This window comes from Myripristis murdjan, chromosome 11 (assembly GCF_902150065.1).
Source record: "Myripristis murdjan chromosome 11, fMyrMur1.1, whole genome shotgun sequence".
NCBI lineage: Eukaryota > Metazoa > Chordata > Actinopteri > Holocentriformes > Holocentridae > Myripristis > Myripristis murdjan.
This window is the reverse complement of record NC_043990.1, coordinates 18416351-18438698: the sequence shown is the minus strand read 5'-3', so window position 1 is coordinate 18438698 and position 22348 is coordinate 18416351. Positions and strand designations below refer to the sequence as shown.

The 22348-nt window shown below is 43.7% G+C and overlaps 2 protein-coding genes across 8 annotated transcripts in view; both read right to left on the bottom strand.

The window, feature by feature from the left end:
• clasp2 (cytoplasmic linker associated protein 2) overlaps window positions 1-3531 on the bottom strand; it is a 66598-nt gene extending 63067 nt beyond the window's left edge. For all 6 annotated transcript variants that reach the window (XM_030064478.1, XM_030064479.1, XM_030064480.1 and 3 more), the window contains exon 1: window positions 2576-3531. In XM_030064478.1, the coding sequence (XP_029920338.1) occupies window positions 2576-2773 (198 nt within the window). In that variant the 5' untranslated portion in view covers window positions 2774-3531. The remainder of the gene's footprint in view (window positions 1-2575) is intronic.
• A 419-nt stretch (window positions 3532-3950) lies between these two features.
• Window positions 3951-20384, bottom strand: fbxl2 (F-box and leucine-rich repeat protein 2). Of its 2 annotated transcripts, none has more exons than XM_030064502.1 (14): window positions 19722-20384; window positions 15817-15878; window positions 12340-12394; window positions 11167-11241; window positions 10756-10850; window positions 9976-10140; window positions 9584-9710; window positions 8672-8746; window positions 8400-8527; window positions 7746-7806; window positions 7556-7600; window positions 7126-7182; window positions 6798-7010; window positions 3951-6116 (listed from the first exon to the last, which is right to left on the bottom strand). In XM_030064502.1, exons 1-14 carry the CDS (start codon window positions 19749-19751, stop codon window positions 6009-6011), a joined length of 1296 nt encoding a protein of 431 aa, XP_029920362.1. In that variant the 5' UTR covers window positions 19752-20384; the 3' UTR covers window positions 3951-6008. The 2 variants fall into 2 exon arrangements, with proteins under 2 accessions (XP_029920362.1, XP_029920361.1); XM_030064501.1 differs by having other exon boundaries at window positions 8400-8530; window positions 19722-20383.
• Window positions 20385-22348: the final 1964 nt, after the last annotated feature.

Genomic DNA, 22348 nt, shown 5'->3' with positions numbered 1-22348 from the left:
GCACAATCAGATAGTATAACCACCCACCCACCCACCCAACCACACGCACACACGCGCACGCACACGCACACACACACAAACAACTGATGAAAAGGAGTGCTAGTTGTTCATCAGCTCACTGTTCATTCAGATTCTATTCCCTAACTAAAAATGTAAACATCTGGAAATAGTATACTGGCGTGATGTTATATTCAAACTTAGAGACTGTAAGCAATGTATCAGGATGTTACTGTGTTATCAATCTTGGAACCCAAAGGCTGCTGTCTGATGATGATACAGCCTCTGGAGGCGATGGCCAATTTTGGGGGTTTTCCGGTGTAGCCGGAAACAAGCCTGAAACTGTTTCTATCCCCTTCCTTACGTGAGCTGAATGTTTTACCACACAATACGCAAACATTAATAGGTCGAGACAACTTTTCCACCTCTTCAATAGTGCAGTATATATGAATTTCTTTCTTGTGATGCACTTTTGTTGCAAGGGTCTTTGTGTCTCTGTATTTAATGAGAAAATCAACACTGAATCACAAGTCCAAAATTGTTCTTGCTCTGCTCTCAATGGGAGGAAACTCCAAGCATGTTGCACTTCTGGCCACACACCAATAAGTGATGTCAGACCAGGTGTTTTACATTAAAATGATGATTTTCTGCCTTTTGTAATTTAGTGCAAAATTGCTCTTCAAAGGCACCACAACTGATGTTAAACTGTTTTTACCATTATACCCTTTATAGGATACAGATTAAAACATTTTTGTTTTAGTTTTTATAAATCCCCCTGCACTATTGAAACTGAGTGGAAAGTGTGGCCTTATGAAAAGAGAACTGTTTGTGTTGAGGGAACATCGTATTAAGACTCACCCATCCCTTGAATCCCCCAAACACTCGCACTTCTCTGCCATGTCAAAGGTATTTTACAGACTAATGAGACGGCCTGAATGCCTGGTGGCTTGCATTGGTTTCATTTTTCAATTTCCCATTACAGTGTTGAAGCTTTCAGTAACTACTACACCATGACGTGTTGCTTAGCACTATATCAAATCAAAGTGTACTGGGATGTGAATTGTATGGTGACTTACACACTGTGATAGGTATTGTACTGTGAGGCCTTTGACAATAGTCAGGCAGGCCTATCATCTGACATGGATTATGGCAAATGTTTGCACGGTCACCATTTGTTTTCATGTTGGGGTTTTTTTTAAGGCCACTGGCTGATGTTTGTAAAACAGAGTGAACAATACAGAGTGTGTATTTGTTTTGATGCAGAAGGATGCTAAACATCTCTGTTGGAGGAAAATGAATTAAATGAATCATTTCATATCCAGTAACTTCAAACTATTGCTGAAGTCTGTGTTGTTAAAAAAAAGTATTGTATAAAGGTCAGTACTAAATGAATGCTGATACTTGCTCAAGTGCTTTGAATTGGTATAGAAAGTGAAACTGTTTCAGGGCATCTCTTATCACTTATCTCAGCAGTTGTGGGTGAAGATTACTTTACAACCTTGTTTTTACAAGCTTATGATGATGACATGACAACAAAGACAAATGAGTATTTTTCTACCACTAATTGATCAGTGCTGCCAACTGGATGTGATTTCATGCAAGACCAGGTGAGAATGTGTTAATACTGAAGGCACAGTTTCCACACTCTCATGGTCTTACTGAGTCTGGCATATCAATGTAGACAATGTTTATCCTCTCAAAAAGATTTTTTGAATTCAATTTCAGCATGGCTTGAAATACCCAAAGATTTCCGACTGTTTAGACTTCGTGTCTCGATCAGTGTGATACCTTGGCACAAAGGTCACACTCGAGTGTTGATGAGATATGGCACAGAGCACACATGTAAGGCCACCAACACACATCACATGAAGCAAAAGAGCATGAACAGAAAAAGAGAGAGAGAGAGAGAGAGGGAGAGAACAAGCACAAACAATGAGCGTCTTCTGACCCCTCCCCCATCCACTGCTCTTGTCTAGGGAGCCCTGACAATGGGTCCCCTCAACACACACACACATACATTTAGCCAAAATAACAACGTAATCTCCAGCAGTCCACAGGAATGCCCCTTCAATCCCTCAGTATGTTGTCCCTTGGGCTAAGTATGACATCAACTTCTGCTTATCATAGTCCAATATTACAGTGCTGAGTTGTGAAAGTGAACATACAGCTTACTGCTTCTTTCTGCTGCTGGCAATCAAATTTGCTCTGTTGAAAAGCAAATGACACTTTGACACTATTGGCTCAGTTGAGTTTAGATAAGATGAGTGAATCAGATACACTCCATACTGATGAAACCGGACTCTCCCACACACCACTAAAGAAGTGACAGCTCGTTTCGAGGCCTGATGGGTAATGGATGCACCCTCGTTTAGCTCAAAAAAAGTTGCTCATATTTGTGACAAACTTCCTGGCCCAAGACATAAAATTTCCAGTACAACAAGGACCTGAGTATCCTCTCATCTTTCAATCATGGGTTTAAGTGGTGGACAATAATTCAGGAACAGGTCAGTGGATCACTGCTGCAGTGTACAATGCGGTAGTCACATGCGATGCCCTGCCAGCTGCCACGATCTCTCACCTTGAAATTGCTGGAGTTCACCCATCCCGTTAGCTCGTCGATGGTCTTGTCCAATCTGGGTTTGTCCTGCTCCACGTCCGGGGACCGCTGCGGGTCGTTTAGGTAGTCAATAAGGTCCTGGCCGACCTGCAGCCTACGGGTAACGTCCTTCTGCAGCACTTGCTGATAAAAATAGTCCATGTTGTCATGTTCCTCCATTGGGCACGCAGTGCCGTGTGGCCGGTTACCGTGGCCAGCCGCAGACAGAAGACACTGGTCGGTGAGACGGAGTGCGGAGAGCCAGAGAAGAGGTTAGCTGTGGTCCCGTAAAGGGAGAGAGTGGGTGTGTGGTCTGAACTGCGCCTAACTGATATCTAACCATGAAAATACAATCCACTGGAAAAACTGATCAAAAACAACAGCACTCCCTGCGTTCAACTCAAATCCCAACTTTGATTTCTTCTATGTTGTTAGCACGGTTCCAAAGTAGCATGCGTGCTCCCTTACTATTAAACAAACTAAGGGTAACCTTAAAACTTCCAGAAAGTTCAGGAAACGTGAAATGTAGTGGACCCTGGGAGGTTCCTTCAATATATCCACATCAAAACGAACTAGCAAACCGGGTTTGCTAGCTGGTTAGCTACCGAAAATAGTGGCTAGCTAGTCGGCACAGTGACCCAAACAAGCACAAACAGCGTCAGATGAGCTAGCGATGCTAGCTAGTTCTCTGCAGGCCTGGCGCCTGGCTTCACTCTGCTTTTGTATTCCATAACCACGGGCTGGGAAGTCTCCAAAAGCGCTCAACGGGCGACTCCGTCAGAAGCAAAGTTGCACAAAACTTCGAGGACAAGACCTCAACTCAACTCCCGCGGTTCCTGTTTTCGCTTAATCTGGGAATAATCGTCTCTGCGAGGGAGCTGTCTGCAGTAAACCCTTCCCCGCTGAAAGCCTTGGCGCTGCCGGGGACTGCAGTTGGCTAGGAGGCGCAGCGGAGCAACGGACAGACCCACGGGTCCTTGGCCACCGCACAGCTGCCCAACGTACTGCCTGATATAAAATGAAAAGCAGTGTGGTGTACTGTAAAATATATTCGCGTTGAATTCACTTAATACAACGTGAACTTAAATGCCACAACTCTCAATCGTATTCTGAGTTAGATAAATTATCTAATTTATAATCAAGAACCGTAGATCCATGAGACCGCAGTGTTTATGTGGGTGTGTCTATCATGTACATGGCTCTTTGGTGACATCTAGCGGCCAAGGAGGGATGGCGTCTGTTTACACTTGATCTGTAATTGGTTTGAGTACGAGGCACAATTACATTTCCTGTCACACACTCACACACACACACACACACACACACACACAAAATCCCACAATGGAGGCAAAACACATTTACTATTAGTTACTTTTATTTATTCATTTGTTTATTTTTTTTCCATTTATTTCTTTATTTCTTCAACATAAAACTGTTAAAACAGCTGTCAGAGAGAGGGCGTTAGTATCACAGCCAGTCCAGTCAGCTATGTATCTCATCCTCTGAGTCTACTTCAGTATCTTTCTGTCTGCTCTCCTTTGTCTTAGTCCGACCTGTAGTCCTGTGCATCTCTCCAATGTAGATCTTTGACACCTTGGCACAAAACTGCTTTTGCCTGTCATTACTTCTGCTGTTGTTTTTGTCAGAATGCATTTTTGTGGCTCTATTTCTGTTATTTCTTTCAGTGTTTTGAATGGTAGCATTTCATGGTCCATTTCACCATTTTCATCATCATCATCATTTTCAAGATTTGAAGCACACCTGGGTTACATGTAGTTGTACGTAATTCTTAATGTGCTTCAAACTGCTTCAAGTAGCAAATGGGATGATTCATAACATCATCAGTTAAATTGCCAATCAAAGAAAACTTTACTAATCTGTGATTGTCTTAAATTTCTTGTGCCGTTGTCTCAGATTAAAGCAAATTCCATGTAATTCTGAAGCAAAGTTATACCAAACACCACACTGATAGATATCCAAATACGTCTGCAGAAATAAACTGGAATAAACAGTTACGTCCACAGCCGTATGGGACATGGTGGGTAGAAATCCTTGACTGGCTTCACCAGTGCTACTAATCTTGTTTCAGAGTAGTAGGGAGACGGTAGTAGGATGACATCTGCCCAATCAAAGAAGTTTTACTGCGGTTTTAACCTAATCCAGCAGGGAAACAAGCACTTAGTGGTCAAGTAAGGGCTAGTGCACAGGGCTACTGACAGGTTTGGAGCAGGACACGAGCCACCATACCCACACAGTACACGGGGGAGGCCCTGAGTGTACACATCCCAGTAGCACATGAAGCCAACGTGATACCATCAGATGCTAGGGGGCTGACTGATACAGTCCATTACTGTCAAACGGTAATAGGTTTTTTCTTTTCCATTTCAAAAAGAAAAAAGACACATTTCTCCCTCTCTGGATAGACAAGCATGGACAATAACAATAAGCACTGAAAAAAGAGAAAATAAAAATAACAATTTGTTGTAGGCATACTCCAATCTTGAGTGAGTTGCCATTATGTAATTCTTTTTTCCATTGCAAAACATTCTCTGTACAAACAGAATCAAAATCTCAACAGAAGATTCTCAGATGCACAAAATGTCACATGTCCCATTCTGTACTTCCTGTTTTTCCTCCCCTCCTCCACACTAGAAGGGTGAGCGGGTCATGCCAAAAAGGGATATCCCAGCAGCTTCACTGTTTACATCCAGACAATCTGCATTTCCCACGACCCAGCCCTCCTCCTCCTCAGCGCCGTGTGTCTATTGGTCAAAGCAGAATGAATCACAGGATGGTCACATAGAGGTGTCATGTGATTGGTTGAGATGATACTCCATAGAGTGAATTGTTGTCCAAAATGACAATGCTGTCAATTTTTTTTTTTTTTAGTTTGAACATGATGCATTGTAGTTCCACTGTTCGGATCTCCCCCTCCGCTCTGCTTGCCTCCTCAACTACAGTGAAGGAAACATCCTCGCCTCCTTCACTCTCATCTCCAACTGTCCAGGAGCAGTCTTCTGAGCCCAGAGGTGGGGGGTGCAGGGAGCAGGATGGAGTGGAGAACATTTTCAGTACTGACAGAGAGAGAGAGAGAGAGAGAGCAAGAGAGAGAGAGAGAGAGAGAGAGAGAGAGAGAGAGAGAGAGCGAGAAAGGCAGAGAACCATCCATCCATATTCGTGCCCCCCCTCACGCCCCAAGGCATCGAAAGGAGGCGGCTGCAACGCTGATGGCCGAGCAAGAGGAGAGAGCAGAGGGGAGGGTTTAACTGACCAGCGATCAGTGGTGATCAGTCTGTGTATTGATCAGTGATCAGGAGCAGTGATTGGGTCCAGCCCCCCCACGCCCACCCCCATCCCCCATTTTTCAGAGCAGCAGGACCTGTAGACAGAGGTGGCCCCCCCTGGCCCTCCACTGTCAGAGGATGATGCAGCAGCGGCACAGACGCTGGCCGCCTCCATGCACAGAGGGCGGGGGTGTCACTGGGGCAAAATAGGCATGGACCTTAATCTCTGGGAGGTGGGCCTGTGAGAAAGAAGAGAGGTGTTAGCCTAAAAGGGGTTAAAATTTCTAGAACACTGTGCTGAAGACAAAAAAAAAAAAAAAAAAAAAACTAAGTGGAGGCCATATTTGGTCAATGCTCTCTAATCCATCCAATCAACCGTTCTATTTCATTTCAACTGAACTGTAATTAGGGCTGAACAATTAATCAAAATATTACCGAAGTCGCAATATGGCCAAGTGCATTATCCAAATTGCAGGAGCTGTAATTTTTGGATAAAATGCGTGACAAAATGCCCCATAAGTTTTGTGGTGCTACAGAGATGCCCTAGCTTACTAATCATATTCTCCAGAGACAAGAAAACATGCTTGTTTGGTACAGACCACAGAAAAAGCCAAATTATCACCATTTTAATAGTTTTTCCAGTAAAAATGAAATTTATGATGCAAAAATTAACAGTACCACTAAATTCAAGAATCATGTCACACTTAAAAAAAATCTAAAATCTGTCAAAATAATTGCAATATGATTTTTTTTTACCATATTGTTCAGCCCTATATGTAATCTACATAATTTATTGTTAGTATAGTATAGCTGAGCAGAGAAAAGGTAAAAAAAAACAAAAACTGAAGTTCCAACCCTTCAAAGAGAAAAACAGTGACAAAAAAAAAAACAGGTTCTTTATTCTGATGACATCTACTGACCCGGATGCGTTTGATGCCAGCCCTGGTGACCTGCTGGCAGTCGTAGAGCTCGATGCGCTCCAGGCGATGGCAGCTCTTAAGGTGCTCCAGAGTCACGTCGGTGATCAGGGGGCAGTTGTCGAGCTCCACCACCGTGAGGCGCTCCTGCCCACAGGCACTGCTGCTCAGAGCTCTGATGCCGTCGTCTGTGATCAACTCGCAGTGGGACAGGGACTGGCCGGGACACAGGAATCCAGAGTGAGGACACAGAGATACACAAAGATACACAAAACACACACACACACACGCAGAGGTGGGACTTGATACAAAACCAGAAATACATGTTTACCAGCGCTTGCAGGCGAGGGCAGTGGATGGAGAGCTGAACCAGGGTGTTATCAGTCACCTGAGGAAAAAGATAGACATGATTATTGTACACTTCTCGCATGCCTGAACACAGATGAGTGTATTAGTCCTTAGCATTGTGGTAATGCACTTATGGTGTCTCTTGTGCACCTTCTCCCTCTCTCTCTCTCTGTCTCCCTCTCTCTCTCTCTGTCTCTCTCTCTCTCTCTCTCTCTCACCACAACTTTGTCTACAGTGTCTTCCCTCTCTGGGGTGAAATATCTTTGTCACATTAATATTCACATTCATATTCCTACACTCTCATCTAAACCCACAGTAAAGGAAACAAGCCACATCCAACTGATTAAATTCAACAGATAGACTAAAGTTGTATAATATTGCTGGTACATAAGAAAACCACAGAATTCTCTTACCAAAATACATTCTTCTAGGTCCATTTTTTCAAGCTCATGGCAATTCTGTGAAGAAAAAACAGACAGTTAGACAATGTGCAAACAAAATATTCAGTTAAACTCAGATATAGATGAAAGGAAGGGCTGAACAAGTGAAAGGCTCAAAAGAAGCATAAAAGGAGAGAAGGAAAAGAGGACAAATGACACTCACCCTGGCCAGCACAGTGAACCCAGCATCTGTCACATGGGAGCATCGTGCAGCCTCTAGGATTCTGAGAAAACACACACACACACACACACACACACAAACAAACACAACTTGAAAAGGGCACGTGAGGTATATGGGACAGTGTAGGGGGTGCAGCTGGACACAGTGCAGGGTGATGATGGGTCGTGGTGCGCTTAGCAACAGTTAATCAAGGATCAACAGCCAGTAACAGGATATGGGGAGGAGCTACAGAAGATCACTCCAGGACACAGTGGGGTGCGTTTGGGGGTCACAGAGCCCAGACAAAGCCAAACTGCAGACTATAAATAGAGGTTATTTGTCTCTGGCCTTAAGTTTGCAGGTTATTTTAGAACTGTGATGAACAATACAGTCATTTATTCATTGTTTTTTTATGTGTATGTCTGACATGGATTTTGGCATTTTTAACACCTAAAACTACTTGCAGAATCACACATGTGCACACAACTGTGCAAAATCTACTTGCTTGATTGTCTTCCATTTTTGAAATTGACAGCAGTCATAATTCCTGGAGAGGATTTGGGTGGATATTGAGGCAAGCCGTTGATGCCAATGTGGAGGATAGTGGGACAGGTGTGTGTGTGTGTGTGTGTGTGTGTGTGTGTGCTTGTTTCTCACTTGAGTCGGGGACAGTTGAGTCCCAGTGCAGTGAGGGAGGCATCAGTGATGTTACTGCAGCCGGACACACAGAGGATCTGCAGCTTATGACAACCCCGACACAGGCTGACCAGGCCTTCATCTGTTATCTGCTGTACACAACACACACACATATTACAGATTACATAACATATAGGCACAGAAATACATCCTTTATGCATTACTTCATTCACTCCATCACTCTCTCTCTCTTTCTCTCTATCTCTCCCCCCACAATTGATTCTTTGTCTTACTGTGCAAGACTGCATATTGATGGTGGTGAGTTCTGGGCAGTGTTTCTGCAGGTGCTTCAATGCTCCATCGTCCAACTGAAAAAGAAACAAATATATATATATACATATATACACACACACACACACACACACACACACATATGAGAAACATAGTTTATCCCATTAAGACACTGATCAATGAATCATGTATTATGCATGTATTTGTCTGTCTGTATGTCTCCGTCATACTGGTGACTTGGGGTGAAATTGCCCATGAAAATAACAACCCTGATAATGTGGGGTAATGTTTTTTTGCACCCTCACAGCTGTCAAATTCACATGTACTGTTGCCCCTCACCCACCATAGGTGATTCGTGCAAGCTCATGACTGTGGGATTCTTTCCAGTGTTTTCTGGGCAAGAAAAAGGAGGAGGTTTTGGTCAGAAAACAACTGAGCACGCAGCTTGAAGCAGTAGAAAATTTTGGCACCTAACAGCCAGCAGCAGGACAGAATGCCAGCCTCCAAAAAATACACTGCATCAACAGAAAATTAAGCAACCAATATAATAAAAAACTCAAAAATCAAAGGGCAGTGGATGGGCTGGTTGAGTGGGGAAAACAGCAACCTCCTCTTCTGTGAGGCCTGGTGTGATTTTGGAGCAGTGCTAAAGAGCAGGACATGAGGTATACAATGATTTTAAAAAATATCTTAGTGACACAAAGTGTTTTATTGCTAATATTCAATGCAAACATAGTATTTCATAGTTAAAAGGACCAAAATGACTGTTAAAGTCAGAGTAAGGAGGCACAAAAGCCTTTTGAAAAATAAAAAGAGGTGAATTTCTTATCCTGGTGTTTATCTTATCCTGGTATCCTGGTAAATTTCTTATCCTGGTGGTGAGGGAATGCATATGCACACTGCCGTAACTGTACCTGTGTGCAGCCTCGGAGGAACAACGCTCGTAAACCAATGCAGCCTCTAGCCAGAGCCTCAATGCCATCACGTGTGATCTGGTCGCACCACGACAGGTTTAGCATCTCCAGCATTCGGCAGCCATCACTGAGATCACCCATGCATAGTCACAGACACAAATACACACACATATACAGTATACAGACATTACACAAAGGATGAGTGGATGAAATAGATACATTTGTCTCATACGGGTAACTGTATCATCTTCTGAGAGTTTACTGTAGAACCATTTGGACAGTTGAAAAAGTCATTTTAGGGTTGACTTGAGGGGTTATTGGCAATGGGTTTGGACTAAGGGCTTGGGAGGGGTAGATGGGTACAAGTGCCATGACCAGTGTGTGGATGTTACCTGAGGGCCTTGAGGGAGTGGTTGCTGACAGACACACAGGAGGTGAGATCCAGGTGTTTGAGCTTGGAGCAGAACTTGCTGAGGCTGAGGCAGGTGCTGTCTGTAATCTTGGTGCAGCCATTCAGGTTCAAAACCTCAATGTTTCTGCAGTTCTGAGCAAACGTCCTGGCAAACACAGTCAAATGGAAGGGAGGGGGAGAGGGAGTCACTCTATTGTCGCTTCACTGAATAAATAAGAAGTCAGATGCTGGGAGTTGCTCAGGAGCCAATTAACAGAATTGTTAATCGCCTACAAGCCCTCAGGAGTTTCTTGCACAGCTACTGCACACGTCTTTTTTAAAAAAAACAAACGAAAAAAAAAACGTCACTTATGTGAAAACAGCACTCAAAGTCTGCTTTTCAAGAACCAAATAAAAACAACCTTGCTGTCAGACTATATTTTTGAAAGTACAGACCAGGCTTTGAATCAGTGGCTTATAAAAAATGATATAAACTTTCAAGTGAAAACATGTAAATCAACAGATCAATGCTTTAATGTGCGAGCATTTTCTTTGCTCTTCTTTTTTTTCCTGTGTGTACACATTAATATGAGACTAAATGAAATCAACTCTAAAAGGAGGAAAAAAAGAGCTCTTTGCATGGAGTCCCCCGGGGGTCAAGTCAACTTTAAACAGAATCACTGAGGAGAAAAACAGAAAGTAACCAAACTGACAGCAGAGTAGCAGCTTCTGAGGAAAGTCAAAGCAGAAGTTCACTTATATCAGACAAAGAAAGTCTCACTTCATGGATGCGTCTCCCACACTCAGACAGCCCCTAAGGCTCAGCTGCCTGAGGAAGCCTCCACACCGCTTGGAGATGTTCTCCACCACCCGCCCCTGAGAGGGAGACAGGGAGAGAGAGAGAGAGAGAGAGAGAGAGAGAGAGAGACTAATATGACCTGGGCTACTCAGAGGACAGAGGATCAGCTGTGACGTCACAAACAGTCAGCACCAAAGCCAACTGACCCAGCACTAAGCCCTGGCCAATGGGTTTGATAATGCTACTCAACAAACACACATTCACACACATACAGACAGGCAAGCACACACACAAAACTACATTCACCTCGCCTGCCTCTCTCTCTCTCTCACTCTCTCTCTCTCTCTCTCTGTTTCTCTCTCTTTCTCTCTCACACACACACACATCCCTCACCTCTATGTCTGTCTGAAAGTTGAACAAGTCGATCTTCTGCCAGTTGCTGCCATCTAAGGCCAGAACATTCCACGCCTTACAGGGAGAGCGACAGAGAGCAGGAGAGACAGGTTGTGGGAAGAGACAGGCATGTTAGTCAGACAGAAGAGAAGAAAGTTGGATATAAAGAGTCACATCACATATGGTAGAAATGAATGGACATCCATGTGCACTCTCCACTGTACCACTCTATGAAGGTTGCTCAGTAGTGCAGTGCACATAAACACAATATGTCCACTTCTTGTTCTTCTTTGTTCACAGAGCTACTGCAGTAGCCTGCTGTCACTTTTTGAGTAGCTACAATAATGGTTTTGGGAATGAACTGACAAGAAACAATCTTACATAAAATTAAAACAAGAAAATTGTATGACTACACAAATCAAAGAAAAAAAGAAATATTCTGCTTTGTGACTGCATGTGTAATTACAGTGCTTTACTAAGGTTGAACGATGTAGCCAAAGAAATCATATTGCAATTACTTTGACAGATACTGCAATTGCAATGATTCAAAGTTCAACATTTTTGCATCTCAAGTTTTATTTTCACCGCAAAACTATTAAAACAACAATGATGGCGTTTGTATCAAACAAACATGTTTTCTTATGTCTAGTATATGATTTGTAGGCCAGTCGACCGCTGTAGCAGCACTCCATTTATAAATGGTATGCTGTCACACATTTTACTTTTAAGGAAAAAGTGCAGCTCCTGCAATGTGGATATTGCACTTGGCTATACTGGGATTTTGGTATTTTGATTAACTGTTCAGCCATAGTATCAAGAAAAAGTGACATTTTCCCTATGGGAATACATTGGCTATTGTAAGAGGAGCAGTCAGTTGAGTTCTGCATTCAGAAGCCACATGCCAAGTCCTTGTTATTATTCACAGATAGCTCATTCATAAATGGCAAACAGCTGCAGTGCACTCTGACAAAGCAGTCGTCCACCTCCAAATATTCAGCCAGTGGATGGCGCTCTGTTAAACGCATTTCCACAGATTTCAAAATGGTGACTAGGTCTCCTCCATGCCTTAGAGTTAATATTTACATCAATCCAGTGCAGTGTTTTACAATGGAGCGTGTGTTAATGCTTAGTCCACAGTGAATGGTTTAGAGGTGTAAAGAGGGTGGTGCTTACCTTGGATACTTGAGCACACCTACAGAGTGTAACCACGTCTAGATAGGAGAATATTCTAGGTTGGGGGGGGGGGGGGAGCAGAGAGAGAGAGAGAGAGACAGAGTCAGTTTGTCTCAGCTCACTGATCACTCCCAGATAAAGAGCTCACATCTAACATCAATGTGCACAGCAGCCTATACTCAGCTGTATAATTAAAATTGTCTTTCATTTGCTGTGGTAATGATGCATCTATTGTACTTGTGTTTCCATGCGTTATGCATGTAGAAAACGGCACTGTCTCCTCTGCTGGGCTGACTGCAGGAGAGCCCCACAGACAGACAGAAGTGTTTGAGCTGTCGGCCAGTCAGCCACAAAGGGCTGCATGCAGCAGGCTACTGGGTCAGCTCAATCCATTAATCTGCCAATGAGTAATCTCTGGCACTCAGACAAGCAAGGCCACAGACAGACCAGGACAGACAGACATACATACACCCAGAGAAACATATGCAGGAGCACATACATGCACACACACATACAAAAATAAACACAAACACCTCTTCCCAGGCCTCTGAGATAAATCAGCCATTCACTTCTCATTAAAGAGACATTCTATAGAAAATGTTATACAGAGAATTGTCACAGTGCCAAAGCTTCCAGTGTAGCTGGGGTTCTGAACGGGAATGTCCTTTTTAACCCCAGGAAACAGGAGCTGCCCATTGTTCCCTTCATATAGACAGAGACAAAGGCTGCATGTGTTTATGTGTGCTCCACTAGGGCATGTTGGGACATGTTTGTATAATCTATACTGGAGTCCAGTGTCAGGAAGCACATGCATACAATTGACAAAGCAATGAAAAGACACCAATGTACACACATACACACACTCACACACATGCTGTATGTGTCCACACATACATTGATTGGGGGCTACCAGAGAAGCTGACCAATCAGGTGGGCACTCATCGATCTCCTCTCTGATAACCGGTTAATGACTGTGACGCTGGTCATTGATTGACTGTCCACTTTAATCAAACACACTCTGTGCTCCATTATGTGTGAGAGAGGCCCTTAACCAAAAACACAGTCCTTCTGTCTGACACACACTCACAGGGATCCAATCAGTGCGGGTGATTCTGATGAGTACTGTTAGCCCATTTGATATATGATAGAGTGCATTTGAAACTACAGCACAGTTCACTATAGCCCAATGAGGCAAGCCTTATGCTGGTTCTGTAATAAGTTGATAGATTTTGATTGTTTCCTCAAATTCTGCCTTGGTAAGCCTACGTTGGTTTTTCTGAAATGGTACGTAATAGGATTTTAATGGTGCTTAATCCCATTTGTTGACAAAATGTACACCTGGCCCTTCAAGCTTGGCTAGATAAGACAGAGTCAAGCCTTCACCAAGAGTCTGGCAGTGGTTGCTATAGTAACTCTAGTCAGACATGAGTTTGGGTGGTGGGGAGGGTGCTGAGTCAGTGCTTCTGGGTAAGAGGACCCTGAACCACTCTGAACAAGGGCTGGGTGATGTTAACTGAATTGGCATATGACAATGTCCATAGTGACACATGACATTTGAACACATCATGGCAACATAATAATTTAGCGTCATCCAATACTCATTTTTACTGAACAGAGCTTGAACGCACTGTAATGTATCTCAATTCAGCCTAACGATAGCAGGGAGCGTTTGTCATTTTCTAAGTGATGGGCAAATAATAATGATACTAAAATCCCTGAATTCCCCTTTAATCCAGAATGCATGCATCCTGCAGGAGATGTTTGTCCATCCCAAACATTTTTTTCCATCCCCAGGGTGATAGGATGCCCTTTGTCCGCTCTGAATATTATGCCTCCCCAGGATAAATGAAGATTATTTTGAGCTTCAACTTGATCCACAGGAAATCCCTGCAAATAAGTATTAAATACATTTTTGTATGGTATAGCAGAGACACTGGAATGAAAAAAAATTGCTGTCTGGAGCGAGGGGTGATATTATGCTGGTAGAGAGCCCTGTGGTTGATGGAAGAAGATATCGTCCATTGGCCCAACCCTACTCTGAACCTTCTCCAAGTCTTGTCTGTCAGACAACACTCTATATCATAGCATAGTTTCACAGTAATACAACCATACTGCACTGGCCTAGATAAGGCCTGTTTACATTGCACTGACTGAACAGCAGACCAGTGCGAAAACAAGAGGCACTTGAGCTGCCTAATGTCCCCCCACCATGGTACATTAAACATACACAGTTATGCTAATGAGGTCATTAATGAAGCTAATTAATGCATTGATTGGCAAATTTCTCTATGTCAACATCTCTTCACATAGCACTTGAAACTTTTTCCTCATTAACATTCAAATGTGTGCAGCAAGGTGCTCCAAAACCTAAATCAGATCAGCTGCTCTACAGGGGGACCTTGTGGTATAAATATGAAGCTTCTATAATACAGTGTTCTTGAGATATTGTGTTCACAAGAATGTGTCCTCACACAGACAACATACACACTCCACCATCTGCTCTGATTTGTGGCGGGATTCATAAATGAGAAATACAAAAAAAAATGCTTTCAGTGACATTCAGCAGTGTGAAACCACCATTTAGTGCCAGCACATTATCTGGCTTGTGTAGGGAATCACAGCAAGCCTTCATCAGCTGGTGTTGTGCAAGCATCTCAACATGATACATGTGACACTAGGTCATGTGTTGTAGTTTTCCAAGTGTGTGTGCGTACGTGTCCTTCTGTGCACCAGTGAAAGGGTGCTGGTGGTAGTGGGTGTACTGGTAAGTCTCTGTCGAGCACAGCTGGAGCAGCAGGAGAGCACAGCACTGCGGAATTCCCCACCAGCTAAGACAGGCTATTTATAGCACACATACACAGGCATACGGTTTGCATAGGCACATGAGAGTCACACACACACATGCACGCACGCACGCACACACACACACACACACACACACACACACATGTATACACACATGCATACACACAAGCAACGTTTCAAGTGCAGAAAAAAAGCAAAGGTGTTATGCATCTACAGAATTATGTGCAGGTGCATCCCTGCCAAGCACAAATACACACACACACACAGACAAAACATATCAATCTGCACATGAATGTTTCTGGAGGACGGGCATCTGTGTGTGCCGCCAGATTTGTGGGACAAGCAAAGCTGCTGTGGGACAAAATATTGGTCTGTAGGTCAAACAGTTGTCAGATGCTCATTTCAGACTAGTGATGAGGCAATCATACACCTACAAATACACACATTCCTACACACACACACACACACACACACACACACACACACAAAACCATTCAAGGATACCTCCACTAGTAAGTAACCCTGACCTAAGCCCCATGCCTCAGGGTGTGCGGTGTTATGTGTGTTTGTGTACATGTAGTGTGTGTGTGTGTGTGTGTGTGTGTGTGTGTGTGTGTGTGTGTGTGTGTGTGTATGTGTGTGTGTAGGAAGATTCCATACTATTAATCTTACCTAAGCAGAAGCTCTTTGGGCAGCTTCTTGTTAATGGGGGCTTCATCACTGTTTGAGAAAACCTGCCAAAACACAAAAAAAACAAAATCACATATGATTACTTGTGTAGGTTGTGGTCAAGAGAAATGAGACAAAAAAAAGACATAAGCTGTCGCTATAGTAACAGAGATCCAAATATACCAAAAAAAAAAGCACTACCATCATCAGGCAAATATACATCAGTCACAGTTTGTTTAGTGTCAGTTCAATCACGTCAAAATGTAAAAGTAATCTATTTGTTAATGAAAGACCATACTTCCTGAACCACTTGAAGAAAAAATTATATACTAGCACTGGCTCTCTGTAAGCTAGTGATAAGTAAGCTATCTGTTATTTTTCACATATCACTTATTTGAGCTAAACTAACAAACAAGCCTGAGTTACATTTGGCCTCCCATGTCCCCTTCTACAAGCTTATAATTCTGTTAGCCTGGTCAGCTTGCTGGCATGGTTATCTCAATTAGTCTACTCGTTAGATGTCTGGCCATCTGCTGAGCGGAAAACACACACACACACACTCACACACACACACACACACACACACACACACACACACTTGCAGGTGATTCAAGTCAGGGTTCTCTCTGCGAAGAACAGAGGCAGAACATTCTAGATCAGGTGGGCTGTATTCATCCATGAATTTAAATTAAGGCATACACCCACATTCGCTGTGCCTCTGCGAGACACACACATCTCAATGCTGATACACTTGTATCCTCAAAGACCTGGAAACTCGAACTAATGAGGGGACTCTGCCGTTTCACGTGCGAACACACACAAACACATGAATCTAAAAGAGACAGGGGAGTCAGAAACGGCACAGACAGAAAAAGAGGTTGATTTTGGATTGTCAGCTCCAGGTAGCTCCATGACACACACACACACACACACACACACACACACACAAACACACACACACACACACACACACACACACACACACACACACACACACACACAACCTCATGGAAACAGAGCAATAAAGGGGAGGGGAGGTAACAGACAGAGGAAAACAAAGGGATGAGATGAAAAGGGCCAGTGCTGTCAATGTCAAAGCAAAACAATGTCAAAGCAGAGGACAAAGCAGTCACACTTAAAAACCAGAGGGAGAAAGGAAGATAGAAAGGTTAAGAGAGAAGGAGGAAGTGAGGGCCATATGGGAGGAAGTGGGTTCAAAAAGACAGACAGGAGGAGCAGTGGGGAGGTGGCCCAATCAGGACTCAGCAAAACATTAACCAGTGCTGGTTTGAACCTTAACATCTATGGTCTGGTGACACCACAGCAGGCAAAATGATTTGAAACACAGGTCTAGACCTATTGATTAACTGTGTCCAGTAGGCCCCGAGCAGTGTTGCACTCCTAAACCTTTTCCATCATCGATCCACTGTGTATTTTCAAAAACTATTCATGAAAGATGGAGTCAAATACTTTTCTGAAAAATACTGCACCAAATCTATGCAGAAATGTTTAAAAAACAAAGGCTTAATTGTTCTCATGCAGCTTTCGTTTTGTATTTTCAATCTGAATTAAGTGAAGTGAAAGTAACTGACCCTAAACTCGCGATATGGGGTTCAAATGAGTTCATATTAGGAAGAGTCGGCTTGTCTAAAGCCAGAGATGGTGTTTCAAACTTGGGACTTCATTTCAAACCAGCTCTGGGCAGCACATCTCTAACCTTTGACCTCTCCTTCTGCACAAATGATGTACAATAACAGATAGTTGAGCACCACCCAATATAGGGATTATCATCAAAGCCCATGGTCTTTATGCATAATGACATCCACCTTATATTGGTCAACTTTTCTACTTCCAGCCCAATAACACTCCTGTGAAAAGCAGTATTAAATCTTTTCAAGTCGCCCTTTAAATTCACCAATAGTTTGAAAAGCCTTGTGAATGAATGAATGAAATTTCCTGGTACTGGACTAGCTAGCAATAGAAAACTATATAAATCCCTCAGAAGTGTTGGTGTTGTTTATTAGTGCTGGTGATTTATCTTAAAATGCTGCCAAGTGCGGTGCTAAATATCACTGGAATGCCTATGAACAGAACTGCAATAGATCACAAAAAAAAAAAAAGTTAGCATTGTACTTGTGCATACAGTCCATTCTCTTGCACACTACCTCAGCGTTATGTAACCCTAAACCCAAGGCAGTAGTTGTCAGACACAGTGGCATGAATACAATATGCCGTGTGTCATGTCTCAGCCCTGGCTACCGTGTAATGAAAAGTACGGTTCAAAGCCATCTCTGGCACGCCTGCTTCATTAAAGGTTATCACCTCAGCGTCCTGGTGCCCTGGCTCCCTGTGCCAGCAGGGCAACATTCCCGAGCAGGGAGTTCCTCTCTGCAATCACACTCCCAATCCTAGAGGGTCTGTCAGCGGTGGATTCGGAAGTGAAAAGAGAGTCTGTTTTTGGAACCTTAATCACTACTTTTTTCCATATTAAAGCAGCTATGAAAAAAACAAATATGGGCCATGTGACATTAACAATCAATTTATTTTTCTGAATCTATGTGCTGACATCCACAAGGAGCTTGTGCAATATGTATTCATAAGGTGTTAGGCTATTTGTACATTTTCAAAAGTGTGGTCTTCTCGACCCCCAATACTCTCTCTCGGTCTCTCTCTCTCACTCCACTCACTCTTTGCATTCCCTGTCCCTTTCTGACACACACAGTCACACCAGGTTGTTTCCCACCATACGCTGGATTTCATCCTGTTTCTAAGAGGCTTATGGAGCTCTGTTGGGAAATCCACCGATATGGCAACACACATCAGCACCACTACCACCTTCTGTTCTCACTCACTACACCGAGAAGCTTCAAGTTTCTTACCACCTGACAGAGAGAGTCATGTCCCATCAAGTCAAACCCTGAAGAATCACAACAATGTGTGAACTATATTTCAGATAAACGATGCACGCCACTTAGGGAACCTGTAACCAGTTGGACGGGAGGTGCTTCAGGTTTGGCTGCCATGCTAAGAAAACATTAACTCAGCCTGAAAGCATGACAATTATTATACCACAGGTATTGTGCCTGAATTGAGGGCCAGGATACAAGTCCTACTTCAAAGCATTTTCCGTGGAATAGAATAGAAGATACTTTATAGAATAGAAGATACTTTATTCATCCCACAGGGAAAAGGGTGTGTGTATTCCAGTCCTCTGCATCAATATCCATGCTGTGTCACAGCAAAAAGGGAAGGCGTAAGAGAAAAATAGCACATAACATCACTCAAGTGCACTATGTTATTTCTGCCTCTTGAACTGGGGACCCAAAAAGCACCATCTGTGGCACATGACAGTGACTGATGAAGAGGGAAAGGCATCCAAACCGCCTGTGATCTCTGTGAATGACTGTGACACAATGTTGCTGGCCAAATCCAAAAGTTGACTAATTAAAATGTTGCTGCACTGCCTGTATTTCCAAGATTACTTGTCATGTCTGCAGCCTGTAACCTCAGGCTACAGTACCAGCCCCGGCCCCAATAGATTATCCCGAGCCACAGCCCTCTTGTCCCGCAGTCCTGAACCCCGTGTTGTCGCTGTCAGCTGGTGCGGCTGGACAATAACAGGATTTCGGATTACCCTTGGCCAACAAAAAGCCTCGGCTCCCTCCCGCATGTAAAATTGGACCAGTGCACGGTTGAAAACACATACACACACGTACACGCACATACACATGCGCGCGCGTGCGTGTAGACACACACACACACACACACACACACACACACACACACACACACACACACACACACACAGTCTAGCTATAGCTTATACATACAAGCCCACGACTCCCACGTCTAGGCTACTAGAAACAAACAGTAGTTGAAGCGTTGGTGGTCAACTCCCTCTTTCATACCTCGAACCGGCCCTTGGTGATGCCGTTCATGTCTGCGGCGGCACGTCGCTGTTAACCGCACAGACACCAGTCTAAGGCGAGAGAGAGAGCTATTTGACGAATGCCGTATTGTTTTTGTCGCCGTTTTTGGTCGGTCGGAGTAGGAGCCGAGCTGGAGCTGCGTCCTCTCACCCCCCCCAGCCGTCGGCGAGGCTCCTGTCTCCGGGTCAGCGGTGAGTGTGGTGCGGGTCCGGGGTGGCCTGGAGTAACGGTCGTTGTCTCGGATACCAACGGCTCTCCAGCCCGTCTCATCACACAGCTACCAAAATAACAATAATAACATGGACGGTCTGTCAAGTGACTTCACTTCCGCCTCTCCCTTCATTGCTCCAGCGCAAGTCAACTGGCCCCGGATCTTTAAAGTCTGCTAAAAAGACGCGGAAAACGCGAAAATAACTTGTGCTGTCGTCTACAGCGAGGTATCTCAACCATTAAACACTCGCGTGGTGGCTGACATTAATGTTTTCCTCCGTCTTTTCTGTTTACTTGCGAGGAAGGGGAGGGCTTAAGTGACGTCATTGCTGCGGGAAAAGCACGCGTGGTCGATTTGTTTTGATTGTGGGGTCTTGCAGAAAATTTAGAAATGACCGACAAAGCCTCCCAGACAGTCTTACAGACAGGTGTTCACGGCTACCGCGGCATCAAACCACGGCGTGACACGGATCTGCGGTGCGATACTGGGAAGGAAACACTCGGATCTATGAACGCTGGAGCCAGATCCAAGATTTTCTCCCCAGTTGCAATGTTCAACTGTGCTCTATTCAGTCTGCAGCGGAGTGACACACACCCAAAACAAATGGCGAGAGGATTGGCTTCTTTGTCTTGTCTGCATTATTTATCCACTACCAAGGCAGCTGGGGGACTTATATGGATGGTATTTGACACGAGAGAAGACAACTAGTCTGAGGTCAATGTGATTACTGGTGGTTATAAATAAAGGGTTGAAGACAGACTACAGTTTGAGTAACACATCCCCAGTGAAATATCCACAGCCGCAGTCTCTAAAGCCTCTGCTAGAGGGCGCGCTTACACAACCAGCCTCATCTCTGCCTCATCCTGTACTGTAAATGCAGGGATGGGCACCCATGTGCCAGGGGATGCCAATAGTGGGCAGGTTTTTATTACAACAAAAGATCACTGATTTGCCTGATTAGTTCCCCTACTCTGGTTCAAGATGTCAAATCAGTGAATAGTCAGAGGCTCCCAAACGTTTTCATGTCAAGGGCCCCTAGATAGATATACATGCAGCCACTGGCCCCTATTTGGTTAGCTTGTGTCCCACATTCTTATATTATGGTCTTTGTTATAGGAAATGAAAAATATTAAAATGCGCTTTTCCATATTTTATTTGAGGACTCTCAAACTCACCAAGGAGTTCTCCTTAACACCATATTTTACAACTTGAAGAAAATATATATATTTTTTTTTTAGAGAGAGAAAAGCTAAAAACCACACGAAGTGCTGATACAAACAAATGAAAATCTGTTTTAGAGATTAAAATAGACAAAAGTCTGTGTCCATCCTCAACACCCACATGGCTCAGCTGATCTACATTATTCAAAGCACCTGCTTGGCCAATTAGGCCTAATTCATTACCCATTCGGAGCCATGCTATTGCATATATGAATGATGAATTCTGGGATGATTACAACAAAACAAATCATTACATAATTTTTTCATTAAACCCAACTCTTTCTTTCTTTCTTTCTTTCTTTCTAAAGATAGTTGATCCAAAATATGTGTATTTGTGTGTATGTGAGAGAGAGGGGGGGATAATGCATACATGAAGCTCATGATGAAGTTCATTCCTTTACATTAATGTTGTATGTTTTTTTCTAACCTTGTCCCACCCCATCTCACTGTATTGCGTGGTAATTAAGAATCTCTTATCAAAAGTCAAATTAATTAACTCAGGTCTTGAAATAGCAGCATGCCTGTCTCATCCGGACTTGGCTGTGACTGACAGCTCAGTGTAGAATGTGTCCTGATACTCCCAATGACTCCACTAATGTCAAGCAAGGCCATGTCTGTTCAAACAGAGATTGTCTCTGTAGAGATTAAATGAAAACAATAAAGTCTATCTTAGCTGCTGAGATGTGTCTATAGAGCTGGGAGGGGTTAAATACTATGACTATAGTCACACTGTCCAGCATATGCTCTTGGTAGATCAGCAAAAACACACATTTGCAGATACTGACACACTCATATGCATCTACACATGTATGTACACACATGCGCGCGCACACACACACACACACACAGCAATCAGTATCATCTCCTCTCAAAACCACAGCTTCTCTGTGTGCTTTCTGCACTCTGGGGTTCCAACACTGCCTCTGTTTTTCTCGCCCCACCCTTATGGAGGCTTAGGAGGCTGTTGCCATGGAGACCAAAACCAGTGCCCTGTCTTCCCTCCCTCCCTGGCCTGCACCAGTATAGCCAATGACTTCCCCTGAGTCACTCACACACCTGCACTACACCTCATTCTGACAGGACATGTCTCACTGGGGAAGTCACTGGTCTCACACATACTCAGAGCAGTCTTGTGGTTAGTGTGTGTGTTTCCTGTCATATCATAGATTGTGTGG

Excerpts from the sequence above, each read along its gene's own strand:
- fbxl2 (XM_030064501.1), bottom strand. The coding sequence starts at position 19,751 with ATGAACGGCATCACCAAGGGCCGGTTCGAG. Across the intron at positions 10,141-10,755 it reads GTGGGAGACGCATCCATGAA|GACGTTTGCTCAGAACTGCA; the intron begins GTGAGACTTTCT and ends TGTGTTTGCCAG. Across the intron at positions 7,601-7,745 it reads GGTTCACTGTGCTGGCCAGG|AATTGCCATGAGCTTGAAAA; the intron begins GTGAGTGTCATT and ends TTTTCTTCACAG.